The following is a 25021-nucleotide window of genomic DNA, read 5'->3' as shown; positions in this document are numbered from 1 at the left end:
GAAATCCACTTACATGGTGGATCTTTCCTTGAAGACTTTCGGTGGAAGCTTAGGTGTACAAAATGGGAGGAATCGGCTAGAAGAAATGAGAGAGGTCGCGCGCTTAGGAGAAACCGAAGGGTTTTTTGTGTGGATGAAAGCTTGAGGAGTTGATCTCTCTCCCTCGTGTGCCTTGGAATCAACGGTGAAGAGGAGTGAAGAAGAGTTTTTTCTGGTTTTTGTCTTGGAAGCCGTCAGTGGGGTAAAGGGAAATGAGAGGATTTTGTTTTCTCTTGTCTCTTGAACCCAGCGTGTAGGAGAAGAATGAGGAATTCACTTAGCTTCTTGAGGAAGCCGACGGCTGAAGAAAGGGATGGAAAGTCAATTGGCTTGTCTCACAAACTAAGGGCTAGATGGTCATGATTAGATCTAGGGAGATATTTCCTCCCACCTACCCATCCAAGGGTTTGGGTCACTTCTCAATTAAATAAAAATAGAAGGCTTAAAGAAAATATTATAAAGTCTTAAAATATATCCTTAAATTATTTTTAATGACCTTCATAAAATAAAAGCACACACTTCTTAAAATAAATAATGAGATAATAAAATAATAAAAATCCTTATTTCAAAGTATCAACTTAAAAATATTAGTAGATGACGTAAAGACTTACATAGTAGGATTCGAATATTACATCCATGGTGGTGCCTGGTGGCCATGGGAGCTACACACGGTGGCGCACGGTGAGGAAATGGGTTAAAGACCTATTTTGGGTTCTTGCCATGGAAGGAGAGGGAGGGCTGTGCAACAGGGGCTGGCTTCGGTGAAGGATGATGGCCAGCAGGAGGAGAAGTTGTCGTGGGAGAGGTGGCGCCGTAGGACGGCGCACGGCGGCGCTACGTGCATCAAGCCCATTCGGGCTTTGCACTTCCAAGGGAGAGGAAGAGAAAGCATGAGAGGGAGAGATCGGTGGTGGTGTGCTCGCCGGAGGAAGGGGGAGCTGATGGTGCCGGCGGTGAGGGCTGCCAACGCACGGCGGCGCCGGGCTGAGGCATGGAGCATTCGACAAGGGAGGGGGACGAGCTACGTGTTGTGCAAGCCCAAAGGGAGGAGACAGAAAGAGCTGGGGAAAAGTGAGGGAGAAAGAGAGAGGGTCTGGGTTTATAATCCAGTCCCTTCATCTTGGGGTCTTCAAAACAATCTAACGATGAGATATTAAAACACTGATTTGAAAATGCGTAAACGTTAACTTAATTAAAAGCACTTAGAGGAATTAAGGTAAATATTATTTTAAACTAATTTTAGTTTATAAAATAATATTTCTTCATCATTAATAAAATGATGAAGTCTTATTTAATATATTTAAGAGAATAAAACCATTAAATTAATTAAAGCTTTTAACATAATTTAAATCTCAATAATATTTCAAATAACTGGAATCATTTTAATAATTAATATTAAAATGATCTCCGACAATTATAATATTTTGGAACTCTTCAAAATATTATAATTGTTTCTTTTAAAAACAAGTTTAACTCAACGATACTGGAAACACCTCATATAAATATTTTCAATACATTTAAACACTGGGCGTACCTTAGAAGTCACCTAATATCTCGAGAGGCATGTCATCATGGTTTGGCACACATGACGATGCTCACAGTCGCCAGAAAAAATGGCAGACTGTTGCATAATTCAATCATCGAAATTTGCTGACGTCAGAAAATATGAGTCTTACGTAAGAAAGAGAGAAGCTTACATAAGAAGAAGGGAGCGAGGGTTACAAGAAGAGCCCAAGTGTAATATTTCTTAGTGAAACCAAATGTTAGAGAGAAAGGATTGAGACCGTTCGGAACAAGTTGAACTTTGACGATAGTTTTACTGTTGATTGTATTGGAAAGGGTGGTGGTCTAGCCATCCTTTGGAAGAAGGAGGTGGATGCTAGTTTGGAGTCCTATTCCAACCATCACATTTCTATCTCCATCTTCTCTAATGTCTTGGACAAGAGATGGACTCTAACAAGTTTTCATGGGCAATCTGTTACTGCAAAAAGAAGTAAAAGTGGAGCCCTACTTAGATTAATCCACTCAAAAATTTAGAATCCCTGGCCATGCATGGAGATTTTAATGAAATTATGTACCAAGATGAACAATTGGCTCACATGCACGACCCTTTAAGCAAATGGAGGATTTCAGATTGGCTCTAATGGATTGTAATCTTGTGGACATTGGATTCATAGGATCTAAATTTACCTGGTGTAACAGAAGGGAGGGGTCTGAATTTACTAAGTCTAGACTAGATAGGACCCTGGTTAATGATGAGTGGCTAAATCTGTTTGAATTCAATTAGGCTTTTGTTCTGCCACGACATTGTTCAGATCACAACCCTCTCTTCATCCAATGCTCGAATTCTGCTCAATCAGAAACTCCTAAGCAGAAGGTGTTTAGATATGAAGTTGCCTGGGGCAAAAGAGAGGGATGTGTTGAGTTCATTCATCGGGTTCCATCATTGCCTCATTATGTTCATCTATGCCATTGAACCCTAGTCCTCTTCTAGGGGAAGCAGTAGCTGCACGTAGAGCCACTTCCTTATGTGCTGAGTTGGGGCTACATCAAATCATCTTAGAAGGTGACTCTCTTGCTGTGGTGAAGGTTGTTCAAAGCAAAGAAGATAGCAGGAGTTCCACTGATATTGTTATCAGAGACATCAAGCTCATGCTTTCCAAGACCCGTAACTGGTCTATTCAATATGTCCCTAGGTAAGTTAATGTTATTTCCTATTGTTTGGCAAAGTTTGCTTTCAATTGCTCATAAGACTGTATACTTATTGAGAATTATCCTTCTTGTATTCGGTATCTACTTTAATGAATGAAGTATGTTCCTTTAAAAAAATTAAAAAAAAAAAGTTGTATGGCAATTGTCTCATTTAAAAAAATCCTATATGGAGATGGGTGAAGAGATTTAATTATGAAAGTTAGAGATCCATGAAGGCTTTGATAAAAACGTTCAATTTCAAAAGCTAAATCTGCAATTAATTCTAAATAAATTAAGCAAACTAAAAATTAAGGGAAAAATATACATGACTCTCTAGAAATACCCTATAATTTTTATTCAGTTGGAAGCTATCAAATTTAGAATTACCTTTCAAATGCCAATAAAATTACAAAACATATCTCTAGTTGGCACAAATATTGCCTAAGAAATCAAGAAAATGAAAAAATGAAAACCAGAAATAATAGCTAGTAGCTACCCAAAATGGCAGGGGTCAGTCTGCCAACGTCATCATGGTTTTTTTTTTTATTATTATTATTATTTAAAAAGGTGGTTTTTTGACCCAACATTGTTTGTCATTTTTTTGTAATGAAAACGAGGGGTACATTATAATTTGAAAGGATTATTCGCGACATAGTATAATTTTTTTACAACTCTTTTTAAATACAAAATATAAAAAAACTATACAAAATTTAAAATACAAGTAAAATATTTTGTTTAGATTTTTTAGATTAAATTAAAAGAAAAATTTTACTCATCCTCTTTACACTACACTTCCTATATAATTTTTTTATTTTTTATTTTTTATTAAATATATAATATATAGATGATAGGTAGAAGAAATTAATTATTATAAGAAGAATAAAAAATAAATAAATTAAAAATAAATATGACGTACGAGTGTATGAGGATGATGTGTAGGAGAGCTAAAATTAAACTGAGTTGGTATAAAGCCGCACGGTTTGCGTAGGGGTGTAAACCCTCTCGGGGCTAAACCCATCCGCTCTGTATCCTGGCGGCTGCCTCTCGTAGTCGCATTCCCAAACACAGGGAATGATGAAAACCCCATTTGGAGGTCTCGCGTTCGTCGTATAAAATACATCCCTCGAGTCTCTCTCTCTCTCGCTCTCTCCACAGAGACCCCCAAAAGCAAAAACCAAATCCTTAACCCCACTGGTATGGTATGCAAAACTCTCACTTTCTATATTCCTTTCATTCTCGGCATTCAATTTTATTTGCCAAAAATCACCCCTTATATATATTCTTGGTTTTGCTTCTGATCATTTTCATTGCTCAAATCCTACAAATCTCTCCCATTTCTACCTCCTCATTTTTTGTCTCAGAAAATAATATCAATTTGTGGGTTTTATTCGCTCCTCTAGCTTCATAACCCCTTCATTTCTATGTCTGCTTTGGATTTGATATCTCATCTCTTATATGTGAGTATTCTTTCTCGATAGGGCTCAAGATTTATTTTGTTGCACTTTGGAAGATCTTTAATCATGGGTTCCTTGTATTTGTATGAGTGCTTTTAACCCCCCCCCCCCCCCCCCCCCCCCCCCCCCCCCCCCCCCCCCCCCCCCCCCCCAAAAAAAAAAAAAAAAGTGCTTAACGATGGGTTAGTCCCATCGATGCAAAGGCATTTAGGTCATCTTTTTTTAATATGTCTAATTGCATTAGTTTTTAGGATTTGGGCATCTTAAGAACACTTCTATCTTTTTGCTGAGCTTTTCTCGTTGTTTATTTTGATAAATTATATAAGGAACGAAGGAGACAAATATTTCTTCGTATCTTGTCTATGTTAGAGTTAGTTTACTGTCACGTACCTGCTGCTTCTCCACCAACCCAGTAACTAAACTGATGATCAAGAACAATCAAGAAACTCAAGAATTCAAGATGAAACCCAAGAAACCATTTATCATTTCTTGGAAGAGATTTTCGAGTAATCTCTCAAACTCCAAAAACAATTCACACTTTAACATCCAAAAAACTGAATTCAGAATACACTACAATCATCCTTCTATACCTACGGCTACTCTCATTACACGCATCGTTTCATTCTAAAATTACAGCTAAAACGACGTCGCATCTAGTAAAAACATTGCTGCCTGTGTTAAGCTTCCACGCGAGTTGTAACAGAAAGTAACAGAAGGCAACTGCCTTTGGCATCAAAACAGTGCGTGGAGGAGCTTTAATGAAACGGTGCGTGGAAGCTGTACACAGGCAGCAATGTTTTTTCTAGATGCAATGTCGTTTTAGCTGTAATTTTAGAATGAAACGATGCGTGTAATGAGAGTAGCCGTAGGTATAAAAGGATGATTGTAGTGTATTCTAAATTCAGTTTCTTGGATGTTAAAGGGTGAATTGTTTTTGGAGTTTGAGAGATTACTTGAAAATCTCTTCCAAGAAATGATAAATGGTTTCTTGGGTTTCATCTTTAATTCTTGAGTTTCTTGATTGTTCTTGATCATCAGTTTAGTTACTGGGTTGGTGGAGAAGCAGCAGGTACGTGACATTTACATATAGCTTTTTGTGCACGCAATTGATCAACATTTTTGGACAAAAAGTGGGAGGTTGGAGTTGCAATTCTTGCAGCCAAAGTGTTCACACGACTCGTGTACCATCGTTGCACTATGTATCATATCTTACTCCCATCCTTACGTCCTTTTGGACAGTGCGTGGAGGCTACCATGAAATCCCTTTTTGAGTACAAAAGGCTCTCTCCCTCGATTTCTCCTTGCTTCTCGCCATTTTCATTATCATGAAAATTATGCCAATTCTTATTTGTTCATTGTATCCTCCGTCAATACCATCTGTGCCTGCTGATATTTTGTGCTGATTAGTAATTGGATGAAAAAGCATAGGGCCTGAAGGCGAGATATGGCAGAAGGCACGGAAGTTGAAGAGCGGGTGGATCTTGATGAGGAGAATTACATGGAAGAGATGGACGATGATGCTGAAGAACAGATAGACGAAGATGTTGAAGAACAATTAGATGATGATGGAGTAGATGGAGGTGAGTATGAAAATGTCGAAGAGAATGTTGAAGAAGTACATGAGGACTCTGTAATCGAGCCTAGTGGGAAAGACCAATCACCAGAGGCAGATAGAAGCCACATTGCCTCAGAATCCATTGAAGATAAAGAAAAGCCGGCTGCTTCTGTTGACAATTATGAGAAGGAGAAGCATGCTGAACTTCTTGCCCTTCCTCCCCATGGGTCTGAAGTTTTCATTGGTGGACTTCCCCGTGATGCCCAGGAAGAAGATTTGAGGAATCTCTGTGAGCCAATAGGCGAAATTCTTGAGGTTGGAACTGCTCCCACTTTTGCTTGCTAAATCTTTTTTTCTCCTCTTTCCATTGGTATTGCAAGGTTTTATTCTATTATTGTTGTTCAGGTAAGACTGATGAAAGATAAGGACACTGGTGATGCCAAGGGTTATGCTTTCATAGCATTTAAAACAAAAGAGGTTGCACAAAAGGCCATTGAAGAGATACATAACAAAGAATTCAAGGTAATCATGGTGCTTATTTTAGAAAGTACTATCTTCTTGTTAGACTATTGCTGCTTGGCGGTATTATTTGATATCTTTTATTACTGCAGGGTAAAAACTTAAGGTGTTCGTTATCTGAAACCAAGCATAGATTATTCATTGGTAATGTTCCTAAGAGCTTAACTGAGGATGAGTTTAGAAAATTCATTGAGGAGGCTGGTCCTGGAGTTGAAAACATTGAACTTATAAGGGTAGGTTTCAAATTGAATATTGCTTTGACGACACTATAACATTTGATGGTTGTGAATGCTTAACTTGTGGGCGACATTGCTTTGGCTATTTTCAGGATCCTCAAAATCCAAGCCGAAATCGTGGTTTTGCTTTTGTGTTATATTACAATAATGCTTGTGCCGATTACTCAAGGCAGAAAATGCTAAGCTCAAATTTTAAGTTGGATGGCAATACCCCAACTGTCACCTGGGCTGATCCGAAGAGTGCACCTGATCATTCAGCTGCTTCTCAGGTAAATAAGTTACTGTGGAACTATATGAGTCCTTACAAAATATAGTTATTAACTTCAAACTGGAATCAAAATGGTCAATGAAGGGTTTATCGTCATGTGGTTCCCATCCCTTTTGTTTTTTGAAGAGGGAAGGGGGGATTATTAGTTATTATTATTTATTTGATTTTCTCCAATCTAAATCTGGAGAAGCAATTTGTTGTCCTGCACAATGATGTTGGGGATGACATTGGCCGTACTTAATCAAAGATTGAACCTCCAAGGGAGTGCACAATCTGTTGTGAGCACTAGATTTATAATTTATTAGTATGAAAGTCAATCTTCCTCTCTTTCTCTCTACACGCACTCACACACAACCATTGATATAAATCTATAAAAACTGTGGAGAAAGAATTATGAACTATAAGAAAAATGTATTGTTCTGTTTGACCACAGAACTTATTAAATCGACCACTCCAGGTTGATTCCAGCAAATTCAGAACTCTCTTTCTTATATTCTGTTTTAGAACCATGATTCTATTCTTTTTTTCATCTTGTATGAAAATATGAGAGAATTACTGAAGGTATATTAACTTTTTCATCTTTGTATTCGGTTAGAATGATAGAAGCATTCTTACCGATGAGATGAGATGAGATGAGATGAAAAATTACATCCATTAATCTTGTATACATTAATGTTTTAGAACCATTAATCTTGTATACGTCCAGTGTACTTGGTTACTTCTATTGATATATATATATATATAATATTTTTACTTATAAAAAAAAAATGGTAGAAACATTAAGGCCTCGTTTGGTTACACAAATGAGATGAAAAATCTATAAATATCAGTGAGATAGTTTGTGAATAGTAATGAAATGGTTTGAGCTAAGATATTTTATGGAGTTTTGGGAAATGAGAGAAAAAATTGAATAAAAATATTATAAAGTTAAAATATTGTTAGAATATAACTTTTTAATATTATTTTTGTTTTGGGATTTGAAAAACTTGAATTGTTTTTTGTGTTTTGTTTGGAAGTTTGAAAAAGTTGTAATGATTAGATGAAAAAGTTGAAAAGTTGAAAAATTGAAATTGAAAAGTTTGTATTTGAATGGTGTTTGGATGTTGAGATGAGATGAGATAGGTTGAGACCGTCTGTGAAACCAAATGGGGCCTAAAGGATACTAGTATGGAATCTTATTCTTTATTTGGTTGAACAGAATAATTAGTAGAGAAATGAGTATTTTGTATTGGATTTGCAAATTGAAAGGTATTTATCTTCTTCTTAAACAAGTCTATTCTAGCCAAAATAAAAATGTGGACATTTGAGATCACGTACATGAATTGCATTCTTAGGCTGCGTTTGGATGTTGAAATGAATTGAGTTGAGATGATAAAATATTGTTAGAATATTATTTTTTAATATTATTAATATTTTGAAATTTGAAAAAATTGAATTATTTATTATATTTTGTGTTGGAATTTGAAAAAGTTGTAATGATAAGTTGAGATGTGTCTAGGCTCCAAACGTACCCTAAGTGAAGCTATTTGGATTCAGACCATATTCTTATTGAAGCCAGTTAATGAGTACATATTTTTTTAGCATTGTATATGTTTTTTTTTTTAGTCAACATTTAAATACCTGATCAAAATTTTTTTGAATCACGCGACTCGATGAATCTTTCCTTTCCTGATTCCAAATTTGAAATTGAGGCTTTTTTTTTTTCATGTATGAAAATGTGAAAAGCTGAGAGTATATTTGTAACGCCCCAATTGAAGGCCCAAATCACATGACCTATACTCTAAAATGACTAATCAATAATACAATTGGAGCCACATTAGAACCTTATAAAGAGCAAGAACTTTTCATTCACATAACTAATACTAATGTAGTTATACTAATCACTATAACTATATATAGTATTAATATCACTATTAGTATAATATATAGTATTAATAATAACTAATACTAATATAACTATTAGTATAACTAATATCACTACTAGTATAACTAATACTAATACTAATATACTAATACTATTAGTGTATTATTAATATTTATATATATTAATATATATATCAAGTATAAGATATTAGAGATTTAATATATATATAATATTAAATCACTAACATACTAATAGTATGATACAATAGTATTAGTAATGATACTATAAGATATAGTAATAGATAATAGTATATTATAGTTATACTATATTATATATAAAATAGTAATACTATTTTTTGAATCTTCATTTCGTATACGGTGCCATTTTTTTTTTAATATTCATATATAATAATATATCTATCATATATTTTTTATGAATCTTCATATATATATATAATATATAAAATTAAAAATAGATTCATAGTAATTATAATAGTATACTATAGTAGCTATACGATGCCTTTTTTTTTTAATCTTCATTCCGTATACGGTGCCTTTGTTTATTGTAGTGATTAGTTGGATGTGGATATGGAATCATGGATGATGGGAGTACATGTAAAAATAGGATTTTCTTTTTATTTTTAATTTTTGAATGCATGTTAGTATGTTGTTTGTTTTATTTAGTTGTATTTTTTGTTATAATCAGAAGTTTAATAAGTTTAAATTGTAATTTTGAGAAAATTGAAATTTGAAAGCCCAAATTTTTTTTTTTTTTAAAAAGTGGCTCAAATATGAAGTTAAAAAAGACAACAAAAAAAAAAGTCCAAAAATCCAACTCCGCTCCTACAAGTCGGAGTCGGAGGTCGGATTCGACCTCCGACAAAGTCGGAGTCGGAGGTTGGGCCCTCTGACTCCGAAGTGGTCGGTCCTTAGCCCTACCCCTTTTTTGCTTTTCTTCTATTTTTTTTAATTTCCTTTCTCTATTTTTTTTCAAATTTTTTTTTGTTTTTTTAAGGTCTTTAATATCTTTTCTAATTTTATTTTATAATTTTAACTATTGTGGTTTTTTTCTTTAAATATAGTTTATGGTTTTTTTTTTATTTTAAGTTGAAATTTTTTTATGTTTTTATTTGCTAATTTAGTTAATCTTTTTAAGATTTTTCAATTCATTATATTTGTTGTATAATTTGTATTTTTAAGGTTTTTAATACTTTTTATTTTATGCTGACTTGGCATGTTGACTCTGCATTTTTTAATTTCTAAAAGCTGATTGTGTATATATATGACATGATCCATCTATGGTTGGCTATGATGTGACAAATTGTGTTTTCTATCACTAGATTAATAGAGTTTGGATTAAGGGATCTTTTTTGGTTTACAAATCTAATACCAGGGATCTTTGTGAAACTTTTTAACTGTAGAAATCATTTTGAAGAGAGGTTAGCCTCGTAGGCCCTGTACGGTAATTTTCCTTTTTTTTTTTTTGTTAGTATTGAAATGCCTGATTCAAAATTTCATGAATCACACATTTTAACAAATCAATCATTGCTTGATTCCGAATCCGAATTGAGTTTTGAGCCTTGATTGAAAACCTAAGGGCTCTTTAGGATTGTCTAGTAGAATGTTTTGGTTGCATCTGACACCATGCCAATACCCTTAAGTTATTAACACATCGCCCAAGAGGGAGGTTTCTAATTTCTCCCTCTTGGGCGATGTTCATTAGAGGCTCTCTATTATGGGCTAGGTGTTTTCTCTTGTATACACCTAGTGTACTTGGTTACGCTTATTAATATTAATACATTTTTACTTATCAAAAAAAGGTTATTTATAACCAGCGACTTTGACTGACCTAGTTGGCCTTGGTCTTAAGTTTCAGACAGTGACTAGATTTCTTGATTTTAAGTATCATGTAAGGGTGTTTCACTGTGATACCCCATATGATAAAGATAAGGGTAGGTGGTGTATGGGATCCCACATTGCTTAGGAAGGAGAAGTTCTTACTCTTTATAAAATGATCCAATGGGGCTCCAATTGTACCATTGACTAATCATTTTGGAATATAGGTCATGTGGTTTGGGTCTTCCATTGGGGCGTTACAAATGGTATCAGAGCCTATTCCAACCAGAAATGTGAGACTTGAGCCATGACACCTCTAACAGACTGGCCCGACGAGGACGTTGAGAATTTAGGGGGGGGAGATTGTGATATCCCATATAATAAATATAAAGGTAGGTGGTGTTTGGGATCCCGCATTGTTGTTCTTACTCTTTATAAGGTTCCAATGAGATTTCAATTATATCATTGACTAGTCTTTTTGGAATATAGGCCATGTGGTTTCGGCTTTCCATTTGGGCATTACATTCACGTACATGAAGGATTTTGTTTCAGTGATATACTCCAAACTGTATGTTTGATGGACGTAATGTTAGTCAAGCTTCTGTGAAATTTTGTTGTTGTATTAGCCCATGTAAGCTTTTATTTGTACTTCTTAAATTGCATGCTCTTTGGTTAATAATCATTAATCACTTCTGTTTTTCTGTTAAGTTACAGATGAGTGCTACATGTACTTTTGTGTAAAATTTATGGAGATTGAATTCCTCCGTTCGGTGCTTATACCTAACAAATATGAGCTTCCGGTCTTACAAAACTGTATGTTTTATTTTGGCATTCAGGTTAAGGCTCTTTATGTCAAAAACATTCCTGAGAACACTAGCACTGAAAAAATGAAGGAACTATTTCAGCGCCATGGGGAGGTGACAAAAGTGGTCATGCCACCTGGCAAAGCTGGTGGCAAACGGGACTTTGGTTTCATCCATTATGCTGAAAGGTCAAGTGCGTTGAAGGCTGTTAAAGATACAGAGAAATATGAAATTGATGGTACATTTCCAACACATATATGACTGATGTTTGGTTACATTGAGATTTCTGTCTTTGAATGTACATGTGTATAGCTGATTCTACTTGAAGACATGATGATCAGGGTCAATTTTTCTTGGGTCGATCTCGAGAACTTCCAAGAAAGCTTCAATTAAAGATAAAATAAAAGAAATGGCTAATTTAGACTTTTGAATCTATAGGTAATATAGGGATATGTTCGAACATCAATTTGAATATAATCGAAGGGCTTATTACATCATACTTCTATTTTTATTTGGTTCTTACATCATTTTTTTTTTTATAAGTAAAAATATTATATATATCAATAGGAGTAACCAAGTACACTAGATGTATACAAGAAAACACCTAACCAATACTAGAGAGCTCCTAATGACCCAAAAAGCCTGTGTAAAACTACCCAAAATACACCAAGCCTGAGTTGGAATAAAACACACCTCCCCAACCCCAACCCATTGATTCTTAGAGACTAATACTCCACCCGAAACACCATCTATGAGAACGTCTTCATAATGCCCTCCCTCTAGTCTTCCCTCGACTTGAGTTATTGCCCTTAGCATCATAGTTGATTCCCCAAGAAAGATGCTTCAACTCCTTGCTTTTCTTAAAACTTGATTTGGTATAACGTGAGTGGCTCGCCTCAATCACAGTGAGTGGTGCTTTAAATTGGTCTTTACATCCTCCATGTGAGAGTCCCACGATATGCTTGATCTCACTAACCTTTTGCAAAACCCAATCTGATGATGATCCAACTATATTGTTTAATGGAGGAAGAGATACCAGGGGGACAACATCTTCCCCTGACATAGTTCCCAACGGAACACTAGGTCCTAAACATTTACCCTTGTAAGGCACCAACGACAAACTCTTATACAAATCCCATGCCTCCTCAAAAACTCCATTGGTACTCTCCATTGGAGATTCTGGATAGGCAGCAAGTCCCTTCACCTCTAGCGACCGTGTATGCGCAACTTCGATGAACCCTACATCTCCTTCAGACGTGGGTTCGGGACTGACCCAGGGTGTAATACAGACTATCAGTCTTTCCTGTATCACCTGTGGCGAAGGGCATTCCATCAAGGATGTCTCAACCCTAGTACCCGACGTAGAACCCACTTCAAATAACCCGGTTTTCCTTTTGACCTACCACACTCTCGTGGATCTGGTTATAGGGATAGGGCCAAATCTAATTTTCCGTTTTCCTTTATATGAGCTTAAAGGATTCGGGCCTATCTTAGGCTTGTTTCTTGCGACCATGTTGCCTCCAATTGATGGCAAGTCTATTTTCGAAGACAAGAAAGCGATCGTTGCCTTCAACTCGACAAGCTGGGTTTCCATCTCCTTTAAAGTTTTGTGCATCTCAACAAGTTGGTTATGGGCTTGCGTGATTTGCAGCCCACTTACACAATTCCCCACACTCTGAGTCACCGAAGCTTGACCCATCTTCAAAGCTGTCGCATATGATTGCCTCGCCAAGTTGATGTTCTCATGATCGGATGTCCTCTTCTGGCTTTCCTTCCTAGAAAAAAAGCATATCCGCAGCTCTGCATAATTCAACAGCAAACTTCTCCTAGACCTGACCTTCAAACCCTTCAGGAATGACTACAACACTTTGTTGGCCTCCACCATATTCGGTGGCAGTTAGATATCGTTTTTTTTTTTTTTTTTTTTTTTTTTTATGAGTGACAATTAATTAGATATCTACCATGTACATTTTAGCATCATTGAGCCACGAATGCTTTGTTCCCTTCACGCAAATGTTTTGAGAATTCCAAATTTATCCCCGCCTGTAAAACTACTTCCATCGTGGCCACCAGCCATCCTATACCACTATGCCCCATAGCTAACGACCTCCAAACCCTTTTGCTCCTCTCCACAATTTTCATTGAGGACCTCCATTCTTCTAGTAAAAACTCAAAAGCCTTTGATTCCACCCAAAAACGCACCACCTGACCCATATTAATTTCAAAGCTTCGATATCAAATGCAGGAGCTTCCCCAACTCCATTCTTGATGAATGTTCATGCAGAGATACAAGCACAATGCAAGGCAAATCTGGTGCACCAAAAAATACGGTTGGCTTTGCGCCGGAGTTACCAGATCTGCATCGGCAAAACTAAAGCAGCCAAAAAATACGGTCGTCGGAGGAAGACCGACGTCGGAGGGCCCTTAAAGGGTTCACCAGAGCTCGTCGGCTTTGTCTATGGCGGTGGAAATGGCGGGAGCACAAGATCGACGGCGATATTGCCTTCGTAAAAAACGGAGGAACGGATTTTGCAGAAGAAAACCAGGTCGCTTGAGAGAGGACCTACGCCAGATAGCCCTCGGCGAAGTCGCCGGGGCCCATCAACTTTGTCTGTGCTGGCGGTGAGTTGTCACTCGCCGGTCTAGGGTGGGTGGCGGCGTTGTTTAGGGACTCTAGGTTTTTCTCTCTACTAGGCTTTCTCTCGGCAGAAGAATCCATACAGAAAAGGTTCTTAGATCATACATTTCTAGATGAAGAATGCAATGCTTTTTCATCATTTTGACTTATAAATGGAACGATTAGATCTAATGCCTGTCTCACAGTTCTAGTATTTGCTGTTAGAGTTTATTCTTTTCAGGGAAAATTATACTTACACCCTTAAACTACTACGGGTTTTGCAATTTACACCCCAAATTACAAAAACTTACTTATTGCATCCTCAAAATACCGAAATTGACACTATGCACCCTCCCTTAAGATTTGACCATCAAAATTGTGTTGCGTCACATATTTTTCATTAATCTAAACGGCTAGGATTAAACGAGGGTCCAAAATTTTTAGTTTTGCATAGTTTGAGATATAATGTGCAGTTTTGGTAGTTTGGGCTTCAAAGTACAAAACCCATGATAGTTTGAGGGTGCAAAATGTATTTATCCTTTCTTTTCAAAAAGTTGAAATCCAGCAACTTCTATTACTATGTTTAACTGTTTCCGAGCTGATGACTGTGATGAGAAACTACAACTTATGGAACCTTTACAGATTGAAGTATTTATAATAGTTGTAAAATCTATTATAGAGGATGTTTTTAGAGTTTAAAAAAAGGGTAAATTTTTAATGTTTTTGGATGATATAACAAGTAAATTGGATCAAAAACAGAGTACCGGAAAAACACAGCCACCTCGTGGTGGCTGCCTCCACAGGGTGGCTTCTGTATTTTATTATGTTTCAAGTTTTTTTCTAAAAAAAAATGTTATTTTGAAGATGGGTTTTTTTTTTTTTTTTTTTTTTTTTTTTTTTTGTTATTGAAAATATATAGGTGTTTTCATATGCATGTTTGGGAATGAATATATATTTGACTCAAAAATCATCTCCCCGCGTTGGAGGGATTTTAACTTGCCAAACATTACCTAAATCTTGGAGGAATGAAAATGTCGTAGTCATTTTGGCAGAGGTATTTATGTTAATGTCAAAGAACTAATGAAGACTGCTTTCATTAACTCCATATTCTTTTATTTCTTAATTAGATGTTATTTTGTCCGATGAAAAAACCTCTGAGTTAGTTAATGAACAGGGCTATGAAGGTTTTTTTTTTTTTGTTGCCTGTTATTCCACCAGTAATTTCTTCAATGGGATTTGAACTGCAGGCCAATTGTTGGAGGTTGTACTTGCTAAACCTCAGACTGATAAAAAATCTGATGGTGCATATCCCTATAATGCTGCGCCTCATCCGAACCATCTTCCACATTCTGGTTATGGTGGTTTTGCCAGTAATCAGTATGGGTCAGTAGGGGCTGGATATGGTGTCGCCACTGGTTTCCAGCAGGTATTTGCATGGATTTGTATGCATGTTCTCACATAGTCAATGTACTGGTCGAAACCATCTCATGGATTTTTACACTTGAACAGCCAATGATATATGGTAGGGGTCCAATGCCAGCAGGAATGCACATGGTTCCGATGGTATTACCAGATGGTCGCATCGGCTATGTTCTGTAAGTTACCATTAATTTATATTGCAAGTGATTTTTCTTTCTAAGTTTTGTTATCATTTAAAGATTTTAAACAATCTTTTTTGACTTTTGAAGTCAGCAGCCTGGCGTACAGATACCGCCTCCTCGGCCTCGTAGAATTGATCGGAACAATCCTTCAAGTGGACCGCCGGCTCGAGCAGGAGGTAGTGGCAGTGATGAAGGCAATCGGGGCAGGAGATACCGACCCTATTAGTGGTCGAGGACCCGCAAACCGTGTTGTTGTTTTGGGAAAGCAAACATGTGTTAAATGAAACAAAATAACATCCCCAACCCTCTCTGGCATAAAGCAAAAACCAAAGAAAAAGAATGTAGAATTTAGAAGTGAAATGTCCTACAAATGTTGGAGCCCAAGTCCCATTAGGTGATAATTAACGGTATGAATATTTAACTCACATCTTTTCTGCGTGTACTAGGATTTCTTTGCATTTTTTGTTGATACTTTTGCCGTCAAGAGCTATAGAGACATGCTACCATTATGCATCCATGTCCGACTTTATTTTTAATGCGGTTTCTTAATTTTATGGCAGCTACACTAGGATTAGGAGCTTGTCAAATGTGATAGTGACGATCTTGATAATAGAAACTCCGGTGCATGGTCCACAATGCTTAGGACTTTCTAAAGTTGACAGCGGGAAAGTTTAATGATCATGTCCCGTACCTTCCCAGCTGCTAAACAGGGAATCACTCACTGAAACCCTGATGAAAATAAATAGCCTAAGTGAAAATTTACAAAAAGAAAGCTGACAAATTGATGTGTTCAATTTGTAAAATTATTTTTCTTGCAAGACAGAATGGCATGAAGTTTTTTTTTTTAAGGTAGAACAAATTCCATTCATTCATAACGGAACATTACAATTTTGATATGAAACATATAAAATACAAGCTAATTATTGCTTTTAAGACTTTCTAATTTATAAATTTCTTTGTGATTGACATGGTCTAGTTCATTCTTGTAACTCTCTATAGATAAACTATCTGAGAGACAGTCATTTGTCCTAAGACAGATTTAACAAACCTCACATTCTGTCTTAAGGCAGAATTAAACAACTTCACACAGACACACTCTATGGACAAAGATTCAAGAGACTTTTTTTTTAAACCTATAACAAAGGAAATAACAGAAAACGTAAAAGATACATGAAAAAATAGTATATTACAGTTTGGAAAGCTATAAATCCACATTCTCAACTTTAGAAGAAATAAAAAATACAAACACCGAGATTGTGATGGCACGTGACCTGGAAGTACGGCGGAATGTTAGGTTTGAAGAAACCGATGGCCCTGGCCCCCAAAAAAGCTTTGCTTGGCGACGATAGAGCTCCCATTGTGATGGCACGTGGATGTGATGCGCGCACTTTGGGTTGTGTGTGTAGCTCAAGCGTCGCTCTGTTCGACGAGATTCTTCGTCCACTGAAGGATCGGCGCCTTGGGAATCTTGCGGGGGGCGCGTGGTGGTCTTCTGGCTCAGGAAAACAATAGATCTGCATTTTGCCCTATTGTAAATGAAAAAACAAACAAAACCAAAAATATAAAAGAAAAACTAGAGAGATGAGGGAGGAAGGGAGGAGTCTAAGCTCCAACTCCCCTCCTCTGGTCTGAGATGTTTTAAAGTAGAAGGGCATGAAGTTGGTCCTGCAACGAACATTCTCAAATAAAGAACAAAGAGAACTACTACAAAAAGTTCATAAGCCGAGGTGTCTCTTTAACGAAGTTGTAGACCAAACATTTTCTCAAAATAAATAGAGGTCATTGAGTTTTTTTAACTGATGAAAACTGATCTTCTTTTTTATGACGCCGCGAACATAGACAAGAAACCTGGTTGATAAAAAAAAAATTCTAGAATTTTAGGATTAAAGTCTAAAGATTGCGTATTCATCATCCCTTTGTAAATTGCGTATTCATCATCCCTTTGTAAATCGGCCAAGGTAATATTGTCAAAGCCGCTGGCTAGTCTTTCCACACGCTTCTGCCAAAAAGGGTAGATAGTGAGCAGGGGAATTTGATTGACTTGTGAAGACAATTTCCACTTTCTAAGATTGATATGAGTAGTTTGAAATCAAAAAGGAATTAGAAAAAGAGAGGAGAGAATATTATATGCTACATTTTTATTTGGGATAAAGCCCAATCATGGTTCTATAACAAATTAAAGTCTTGCCAAAAGCAAAGAGAAGGTATATAAAGTTGTCATTCAACAAGGACACAAGGCTGAAGGAGAAGAGTACGTAACAACTGACAAAAGAGAAGAAATAAATGATAAGGTGAAGCTGGACAAACAGAAGCAAAGGAGGGTTTGAGCATGTTTGGCTTCTTACTACCTTCTACCTCTGTAATCACTTTATCTGAGGTTTAAAAAGAATGTGGCATATTGTAAAAAAGATAATATTTGAATACTGCTAATATACCGTCCTATTTTGTTATTCATTTTGATTGTTCATGTATTTAATTTTTATTTTTATTTTTATTTTTATTTTTATTTATTGATTAAGAAATTGACTATTATTAATATATTGATTATTTTTCTATATTTTTTAAAAATGTTAAAAAATGTAAATAAGAAAAATAAAAAATGACAAAAAAAAAAAAAGAGTTTTGCCTAGAGACACGCTCAGCTGTTACTGCCAGCCGGCACCCTAGCAGTACTCATAATATTAAAGAGTTGGTTTCACTTCCTTAAAATCTATGGAAGTAAGTTTTAGACTGTGTTTAGATGTTGAGTTGAGTTGGATTTTTTTATGAATAGTAGTAAGTTGAGATAGTAGAGTGAGTTTTGTGGGGTCTACCTAATATAAGTTTAAATGTGTTTAGATATTAAGATGAGTTTAAATATATTTATGAGAAGTTGAAAAATATTGTGAATCTCACGTGTAAAAAAGTATTAAATTGAAAGATGTTGTAGGTCCCACGCGTAAAAATGTTTTGAGTTAAGATGAATTTAGTAATTTAGATGATTTTAACAACCAAACGGGCCCTTAATATCAAACCTGTGTTTTTTGTTATTGTTATTTTCTGCATTTATTTTACCGTGCAAGTCACAGATGGACACCATGTGCACAATAACTATGGGTCATCTCTGTACTCACTTTATCATAAGATTAAAAAGAAAATGAGATCTTGTACTAAAGATAATATTATATGGTCAATTTCACTTCGAAGTAAGTTTTAGTATCGAAACACATAAATCATTGCGTCTTTTGATATTGTTATTTTCTACATTTATTTTTACCGTGCAAGTCACAGATGAACATGGGTCATGCAATTAACAATCAACTGTTGGCTATTGTTTATTAGAAAAATGCATCATCACTTATAATTATTTTTATCAACTCTTTTTTTTTTAGGTTAAAATAAATAAATAAATAAATAAAAAAGCTAACTCAAGAAAATGTGGATTTGCAAAGGGACTTGAATATTATTATATATTATTTTAATTTGATTAAATTATTTGTGGACCTTTGAGTTTATTTTTATTTTTAAAATTTGATCTAACTATTTATAAACCATATCAAATCAATATAATGTAATGGGAATGAGATTGAGAAATCATTTATACAGCATAACTCAAAAGGCGAGGCAAATTATATATATATATATATATATATATATATATATATATATATATAACTTGGCTGATGAATTCCACTGACTTTCCTAATCAGAAAGAAACAAATCTTTGCAGAAGAAGAGAATCCATCGGCTGGACAAAGAACTTCTCTGGTTTTATACCCAAAAAAAAAAAAAAAAAAACTTCTCTGGTTAGACCATTTTTTTAAAAAAATATTTATAAAATTTTTAAAATCAAACTAAACATATTTAAACCCAAAAAAGTATGAGAAAAGCTACTCCTACAGTGATCCCTATAATTTTATAATTAAAGAAATATTTTTTAATGATATTGTGATTTTTAAAAAAAATAATAATTTAAAGATATGAAAGAAATGAATAATAAAATAAAGAAAAATTAAAAAGACCAAAAAGTATATAGAAGATTTTTCAACATTTTATCTAATTAATACTCAAACACAAAATTTAAAATAATGTTTACGAAAATTAAAATTAAAAATAGTTTTAAAAATATTTAAATAACTTTTCAATATAACAATTCACTTTCACAAATTCTAATACAAAATATATTTCAAAATTTTGTCACTCATTTCACAAAATCCAAAACAATACCTCTCAAAAAATTCGTTTGCACTCTTTAAATTTAATTCCCTAAAACATGGACAGACCAAAAATGGCGTAGGATTCGTAAAATTACGCAAAAACAAATTAACAAACTAATAAAGGACAAAAAAAAAAAAAAAAAACAAGCTTCTAGATTACGAAACACCATACACGTGCAATTAAAGAAACAAAGAACTGATTGGACTTTGCATACACGAGAATTATTTGCGTCGTTCAGAAAAGTATGGATGCGTTTATACGTTGAGTGACTTAGTTGAGTTGAATTTTTTATTAATAATATTAATAAGTTGAGTAGTAAAATGTGTTATGTGTGACTCATTTAAATTGAGTTTAAAATATATTTGGATGTTAAGATGAATTTAGTACTGTTTATGAAAAATTAAAGAAGGTTTGATATTCCATGTATAAAGATATTTTAAATTAAAAAATATTGTGAGTCTCATGTATAAGAAAATTTTAAATTAGGATAAGTTTAATAATTTAAAAATTAAGTGTTTGAATATTAGACTGAACTCATTTGAGCTCAGCGGCCTAACTTGTCAGAATCCCTACAACGTTTAACATGTCACATAATGTTCCACTAAACATGCTCCTTTATTTGATCGAAATGATTAATTAGCTCGAGTTTCTTGTCACCTAATTAACTTTGAAACAAACAGGGTGTCGTGGTAGAGACCTCAATATAAAAAGAAAAAAACTATTTATAAATCTGTTTATTTATACATTCAACGTATTCTAAATATATATGATTCATGATTTAAGAAAATGATTTCTACGGTTTTAGAAAGTATAACTTTCGAACGCTCACAACAAAAAAAATAAATATTTATGACGAATTATTTATAACGAAAACGATTATTTACGATAAAAATATAATTATTTAGTAAAAAATAATCATTTTGACAGGAAAATAACTAACAGTTTATTTGTTGTGACTTATTTTGAAAAAATTGACAAATCTAGAATTTATATGAAAAAGAAAAAAAAAAAATCTTTTTACAACTATATATAATGGATTGGCAGCAGATTATATGTCTACATAACAATTTGTGAATAATAAAATTAAATATATAAATGGAGAAATAAACTTAACAAAGGAAAATTGACTCCAGAATTTGGGCAAAAGATTGGGTGAACAAACCTTGCCTATATAAGTCCCAATCAAGCTGTGGATGGAACCAATTAAAGCCGTTGATAAAGCTACCACTAGCATAAAGAATGTGACAAAAATGCATGCCATCCTTGACCCATAGCCACAAATTAAGCAGAGGTTCGGACTATAGGGTAGATATATCAAACAAATTATACAAAAGAAAATAGCCAAACTACACGTCTTCTTCACCAGAGTTAAACGACAACATAGCAAAGGGCTCTTCGTCTTGGCCACTATTAATTAAGCGTACGTGTCCATTGCTCGCAGTTGGAGGTCAAATTTAGAATTTCTCAAGTTTGTCTCGATTTTATTTTCTAAAATGGAGAAAAAATAGTTGGCCAGCCACTCGAAGACTCATAAATGTTATGTAATTCATTTACGCCTCTCATGACATCTAACAATTAAAAAAAAAAAGAAAAACTCGAATAAAAAATAAATAAAAATTTTGAATTCGAATATTTTGAGTCGAGTAGAGCTTAATAAGCTAAATACCGGCTCAGAAGAACTCGATTATAACTCTACTCTTGAAGAGACTAGTATAGCAACCCACCGTCATGGCATCTCACTTAAATCACAATTTGATCTCAAAGAGAATCAAAATTACTGTGAGATGCATGGAGTTCGTGCACACAAGTTCGCCCCTACCACTTGGACTACCCATGAATGGATCCCAATTCGAAATTAAGGAGTGAAGTTGAATAATCTGACTGATTTAGTTAAATAAGTTGAATTAGAATTGACTTATACACAGCACGATTCCAATTTGACACGACAAAAATCCATACAACAACACAAATTGTCATTCCTAAATTCTCAATAAGATATATATTCATTCAATATTCAATGCACTTACCTATCTAATTGTGAGATGTATACAACATTCCACTCTCGTGCAGCAATCATGAGTACCACTGTATCTATTTATAATAAGGTCACATAATTATTTATTATAATTACATAAGAATATACAGAAGAGTATTTTAGTAAATATTTGCATGTTATTATATCATATATAATTGATCGTAAAAACAAAAAAAAAGGAAAATATTATTTTATATCGTAGATTTTATTATTTTAAATCATATTAATTCATATTTCACATAAATTAATATGATTAAAAACAAAAGAACTCGTACTAAAATAGCAATATACTTCTCAAATATAAGGGTAGAAGAAAAAGAAAAAAAAAAAAAAAAAACAGCCATATTGTAACTCCCACAGGGGCACATGGCGTACCGTCTCGGCCTCCACGTACAGCTGCGCCACACGTACAGTGATATATCCTACCCAACAGGAACTTTAACCGGGTAGATACCAATGGAGTCTACCCAGGGGTTACCTCGGCTGTCGCCCACCGGAATCGGCCTCAGCGCCCTCCAAACTGCGCTGTTACACTTGAATCCCGAGCCGAACGCAATTTGCCAGACTCGATCACCGGATGAAACACGGCCCTTCGCCTCCGTATAAGCCAGCTCGTACCACAACGAGCTACTCGACGTGTTTCCGAAGCGGTGCAGGGTCATCCGCGACGGCTCTAAGTGCCACTCACTCAGCTGCAAGTTCTTCTCCAACTCGTCCAGCACCCCTCTTCCGCCTGCATGTATGCAGAAATGTTCGAAAGCCAGCTTGAAGTTCGGTATGTATGGCTTCACCTTCGCTTTCAGGATCTTCTTCCTCACCAGCGTAACAAAGAAGATGAATTGCTCGGAAAATGGCAGAACCAGAGGACCCAGGGTCGTGATATTCGTTTTCAATGCTTCTCCGGCCACCGCCATTAATTCTCTAGCGAGGGAAACCCCGACAAGTCCTTTATCATCCTCTCTCTGGTAGACACAGTTGTAATTTTGGTCGTCTGCGCCTTTGTGGGTTCGAACCGTGTGGATAAGCTCATACTTAGATCGGCCCCGATCCTGTGCCCTGTTCGATAAGAGCACTGCCGCACCCCCCATGCGGAAGATGCAGTTACTTAACAACATCGACCGGTCGTTGCCGAAGTACCAGTTGAGAGTGATGTTTTCGGTGCTTACAACGAGGGCGTACGTGTTGGGGTTTGCATTAAGAAGATCTTTCGCGAGGTCGATCGAAATAAGGCCGGCGCTGCAACCCATGCCGCCGAGGTTGTAGGACTTAATGTCGGTTCGGAGCTTGTAATGGTTGACAATCATGGAGGACAGAGATGGGGTTGGATTGAACAAGCTACAGTTAACAACAAGGATTCCGACGTCTTTTGCTCTAATGCCAGTTTTTTCAAAAAGCGCATCCAATGCTCCGAACATGACAGCCTCAGCCTCGGATCGGGCCTCTTCCATGCTTAATTTTGGGGGTCTGGACGTAATTCCTTTTGGCAGATATGTCTCGTCGCCAAGACCCGACCTGACCGTTATTCGTCTCTGAAACTGGAGACTCTCCTCCTGGAATGCTCCACTATCTTCACTCATCTTCAAGAAAAAATCGCCGGTCACTTTCCGTTCGTTGTCCGGCTTGTAACATGCAAAGTCTACGAGATAAACGGCCTTGGAACGCTTGGCTCGATAGATGCAAAAAAGGATGAGAAACAAAGCAGAAGCGGCCGGTTTTGTGCCTGCATTAACGAGGTCATCGAACACAACCCTCCGGTTTATCCACAACTCAGAAACTCCGTCCAGCTTTAAACCAGTGACCTGAAGCAATAAGGAAAAGGCCAGAGGCAAAATCATAACGAACATTAGAATAGTGGCAGGGTTGCATGAGTACCCATAGCCTAATTTGACGTACTTGAGCTTCACGGACTGTAAGAAATCCGGCAAACGTCGCCGGATTTTGATAACAGCCGAGGACGAATCTTTAAACGCCATTTCCGCTGTTAGTCTCTCGTTATCCATCTCTATGCTATTCATAATCTAAATTTTCAGTAGTAGTGAACAATTTGCTTGTTCTTTTTGGGTTCTTGAACAAAGTCGGTGGGGGAAGCTGAGCTATCTTAACCCTCCAAAGAAAAAGGATATATATATACACATACACACACGCTGAATTGAAAGCAGAACCCTACACGTACGGTTTGTTGCGTGAGAGATAATCTGAACCTGAAATTAATACTGGGGAGCTGGAATAAGGAAGACAGCTATGCTTGGAATAATTTAATATATATTGACTGAAACGTTGGGGTGATGGTCTATCACCCTATACTCTTGAATCAATGGGGTCGAGGTAGTTCGAAGAAGGGATGGATAATGTAGCCCAACAACCCTACGTTATTTAATTTGGTAGTAAATATTCAAAAAATTAAATCAAAATCTGGTTTGTGAATTGTTCACTTTGGAATGTCGAGATGTTTTTTGTTTTTTTTTTTTTGGGGCAAGTAGTTTTTTGTCTTTTTATCTTGGAAATAGTCTGCATGGATAGGTACTGTTTCACATGCAAATTTAAGTAAAAACTAGATCAAATGGGTTACCACCTGGAATTCCATTGGAATTAGGGGATAATTGAAGAATATATTGGGAATTAAGGGGTTAATATGTGAGGAAGAAAATAAATTGGTGGGTGGCGTAGGTGGCCATCCATCAAGGAACAATAAATGTGGGCGGACAAGGTCTATAGCTAGCTATAATACGGTAGCTGCTAACTGCTAACTTCTAACCTTTCGCAAATCCAAGACTATAGCTAGCTATAATACGGTAACTGCTAACTGTTAACTTCTAACCTTTCAAAAATCCAATGCACTACGTACGTACACAGAAAATACTATATATTTCGTCACATATATAATGTATTGATTTTTTTTTATATTTTTTAAAAATATTTTTTAAAATGATAAAAAAATATTAATAAAAAAATTGAACAAAAATAAAAAGTTCAATTTGATCTAGCGGTCAAATGGAGTGTGCTACTTAGACAGTAGAGTAGCACCGCTCGTTACACAATAATATTTTAAAATAAAAAATATTTTTTTTTATTTTATAATATATATTATGAAATATGTTATAAAATTTATTGGGTGGATATTATTTATTACTCTTACAATATTGACCAAAAGATTCAACATTGGACAGTACAAAATGTTATTAGGCACAAAACCCATGCATGCATTCTCTTTAAAAAAGCCGGAGGACTACGATGACTTCTGCAGTACATTCAAAGGATCTAATAAATCTCTACAGTCCCGGCGAATCCCAAAACAAAATTTCTATTT

At 35.5% G+C, this 25021-nt stretch overlaps 2 protein-coding genes across 7 annotated transcripts; one reads left to right on the top strand and one right to left on the bottom strand.

Moving 5' to 3' along the window:
- Positions 1-3766: 3766 nt before the first annotated feature.
- Positions 3767-15997, top strand: LOC121246241 (heterogeneous nuclear ribonucleoprotein Q-like). 6 transcript variants are annotated; one of them, XM_041144334.1, is made up of 9 exons: positions 3767-3929; positions 5613-6054; positions 6145-6261; positions 6351-6491; positions 6587-6763; positions 11298-11502; positions 15129-15307; positions 15391-15476; positions 15570-15997. In XM_041144334.1, the coding sequence occupies exons 2-9, from the start codon at positions 5629-5631 to the stop codon at positions 15706-15708; spliced, it is 1470 nt and encodes a 489-aa protein (XP_041000268.1). In that variant the 5' UTR covers positions 3767-3929; positions 5613-5628; the 3' UTR covers positions 15709-15997. The 6 variants fall into 6 exon arrangements, with proteins under 6 accessions (XP_041000268.1, XP_041000269.1, XP_041000265.1 ...); XM_041144335.1 differs by having other exon boundaries at positions 5608-6054; XM_041144331.1 differs by having other exon boundaries at positions 3767-4187; positions 5608-6054.
- Positions 15998-21881: 5884 nt separating this feature from the next.
- Positions 21882-24053, bottom strand: LOC121246931 (3-ketoacyl-CoA synthase 1-like). Its single transcript, XM_041145256.1, has one exon. The coding sequence runs from the start codon at positions 23727-23729 to the stop codon at positions 22137-22139; it is 1593 nt and encodes a 530-aa protein (XP_041001190.1). The 5' UTR covers positions 23730-24053; the 3' UTR covers positions 21882-22136.
- Positions 24054-25021: the final 968 nt, after the last annotated feature.

This window comes from Juglans microcarpa x Juglans regia, chromosome 1S, assembly GCF_004785595.1.
Source record: "Juglans microcarpa x Juglans regia isolate MS1-56 chromosome 1S, Jm3101_v1.0, whole genome shotgun sequence".
NCBI classification, from domain to species: Eukaryota; Viridiplantae; Streptophyta; class Magnoliopsida; order Fagales; family Juglandaceae; genus Juglans; species Juglans microcarpa x Juglans regia.
This window is presented reverse-complemented; position numbering and strand designations above follow the sequence as displayed.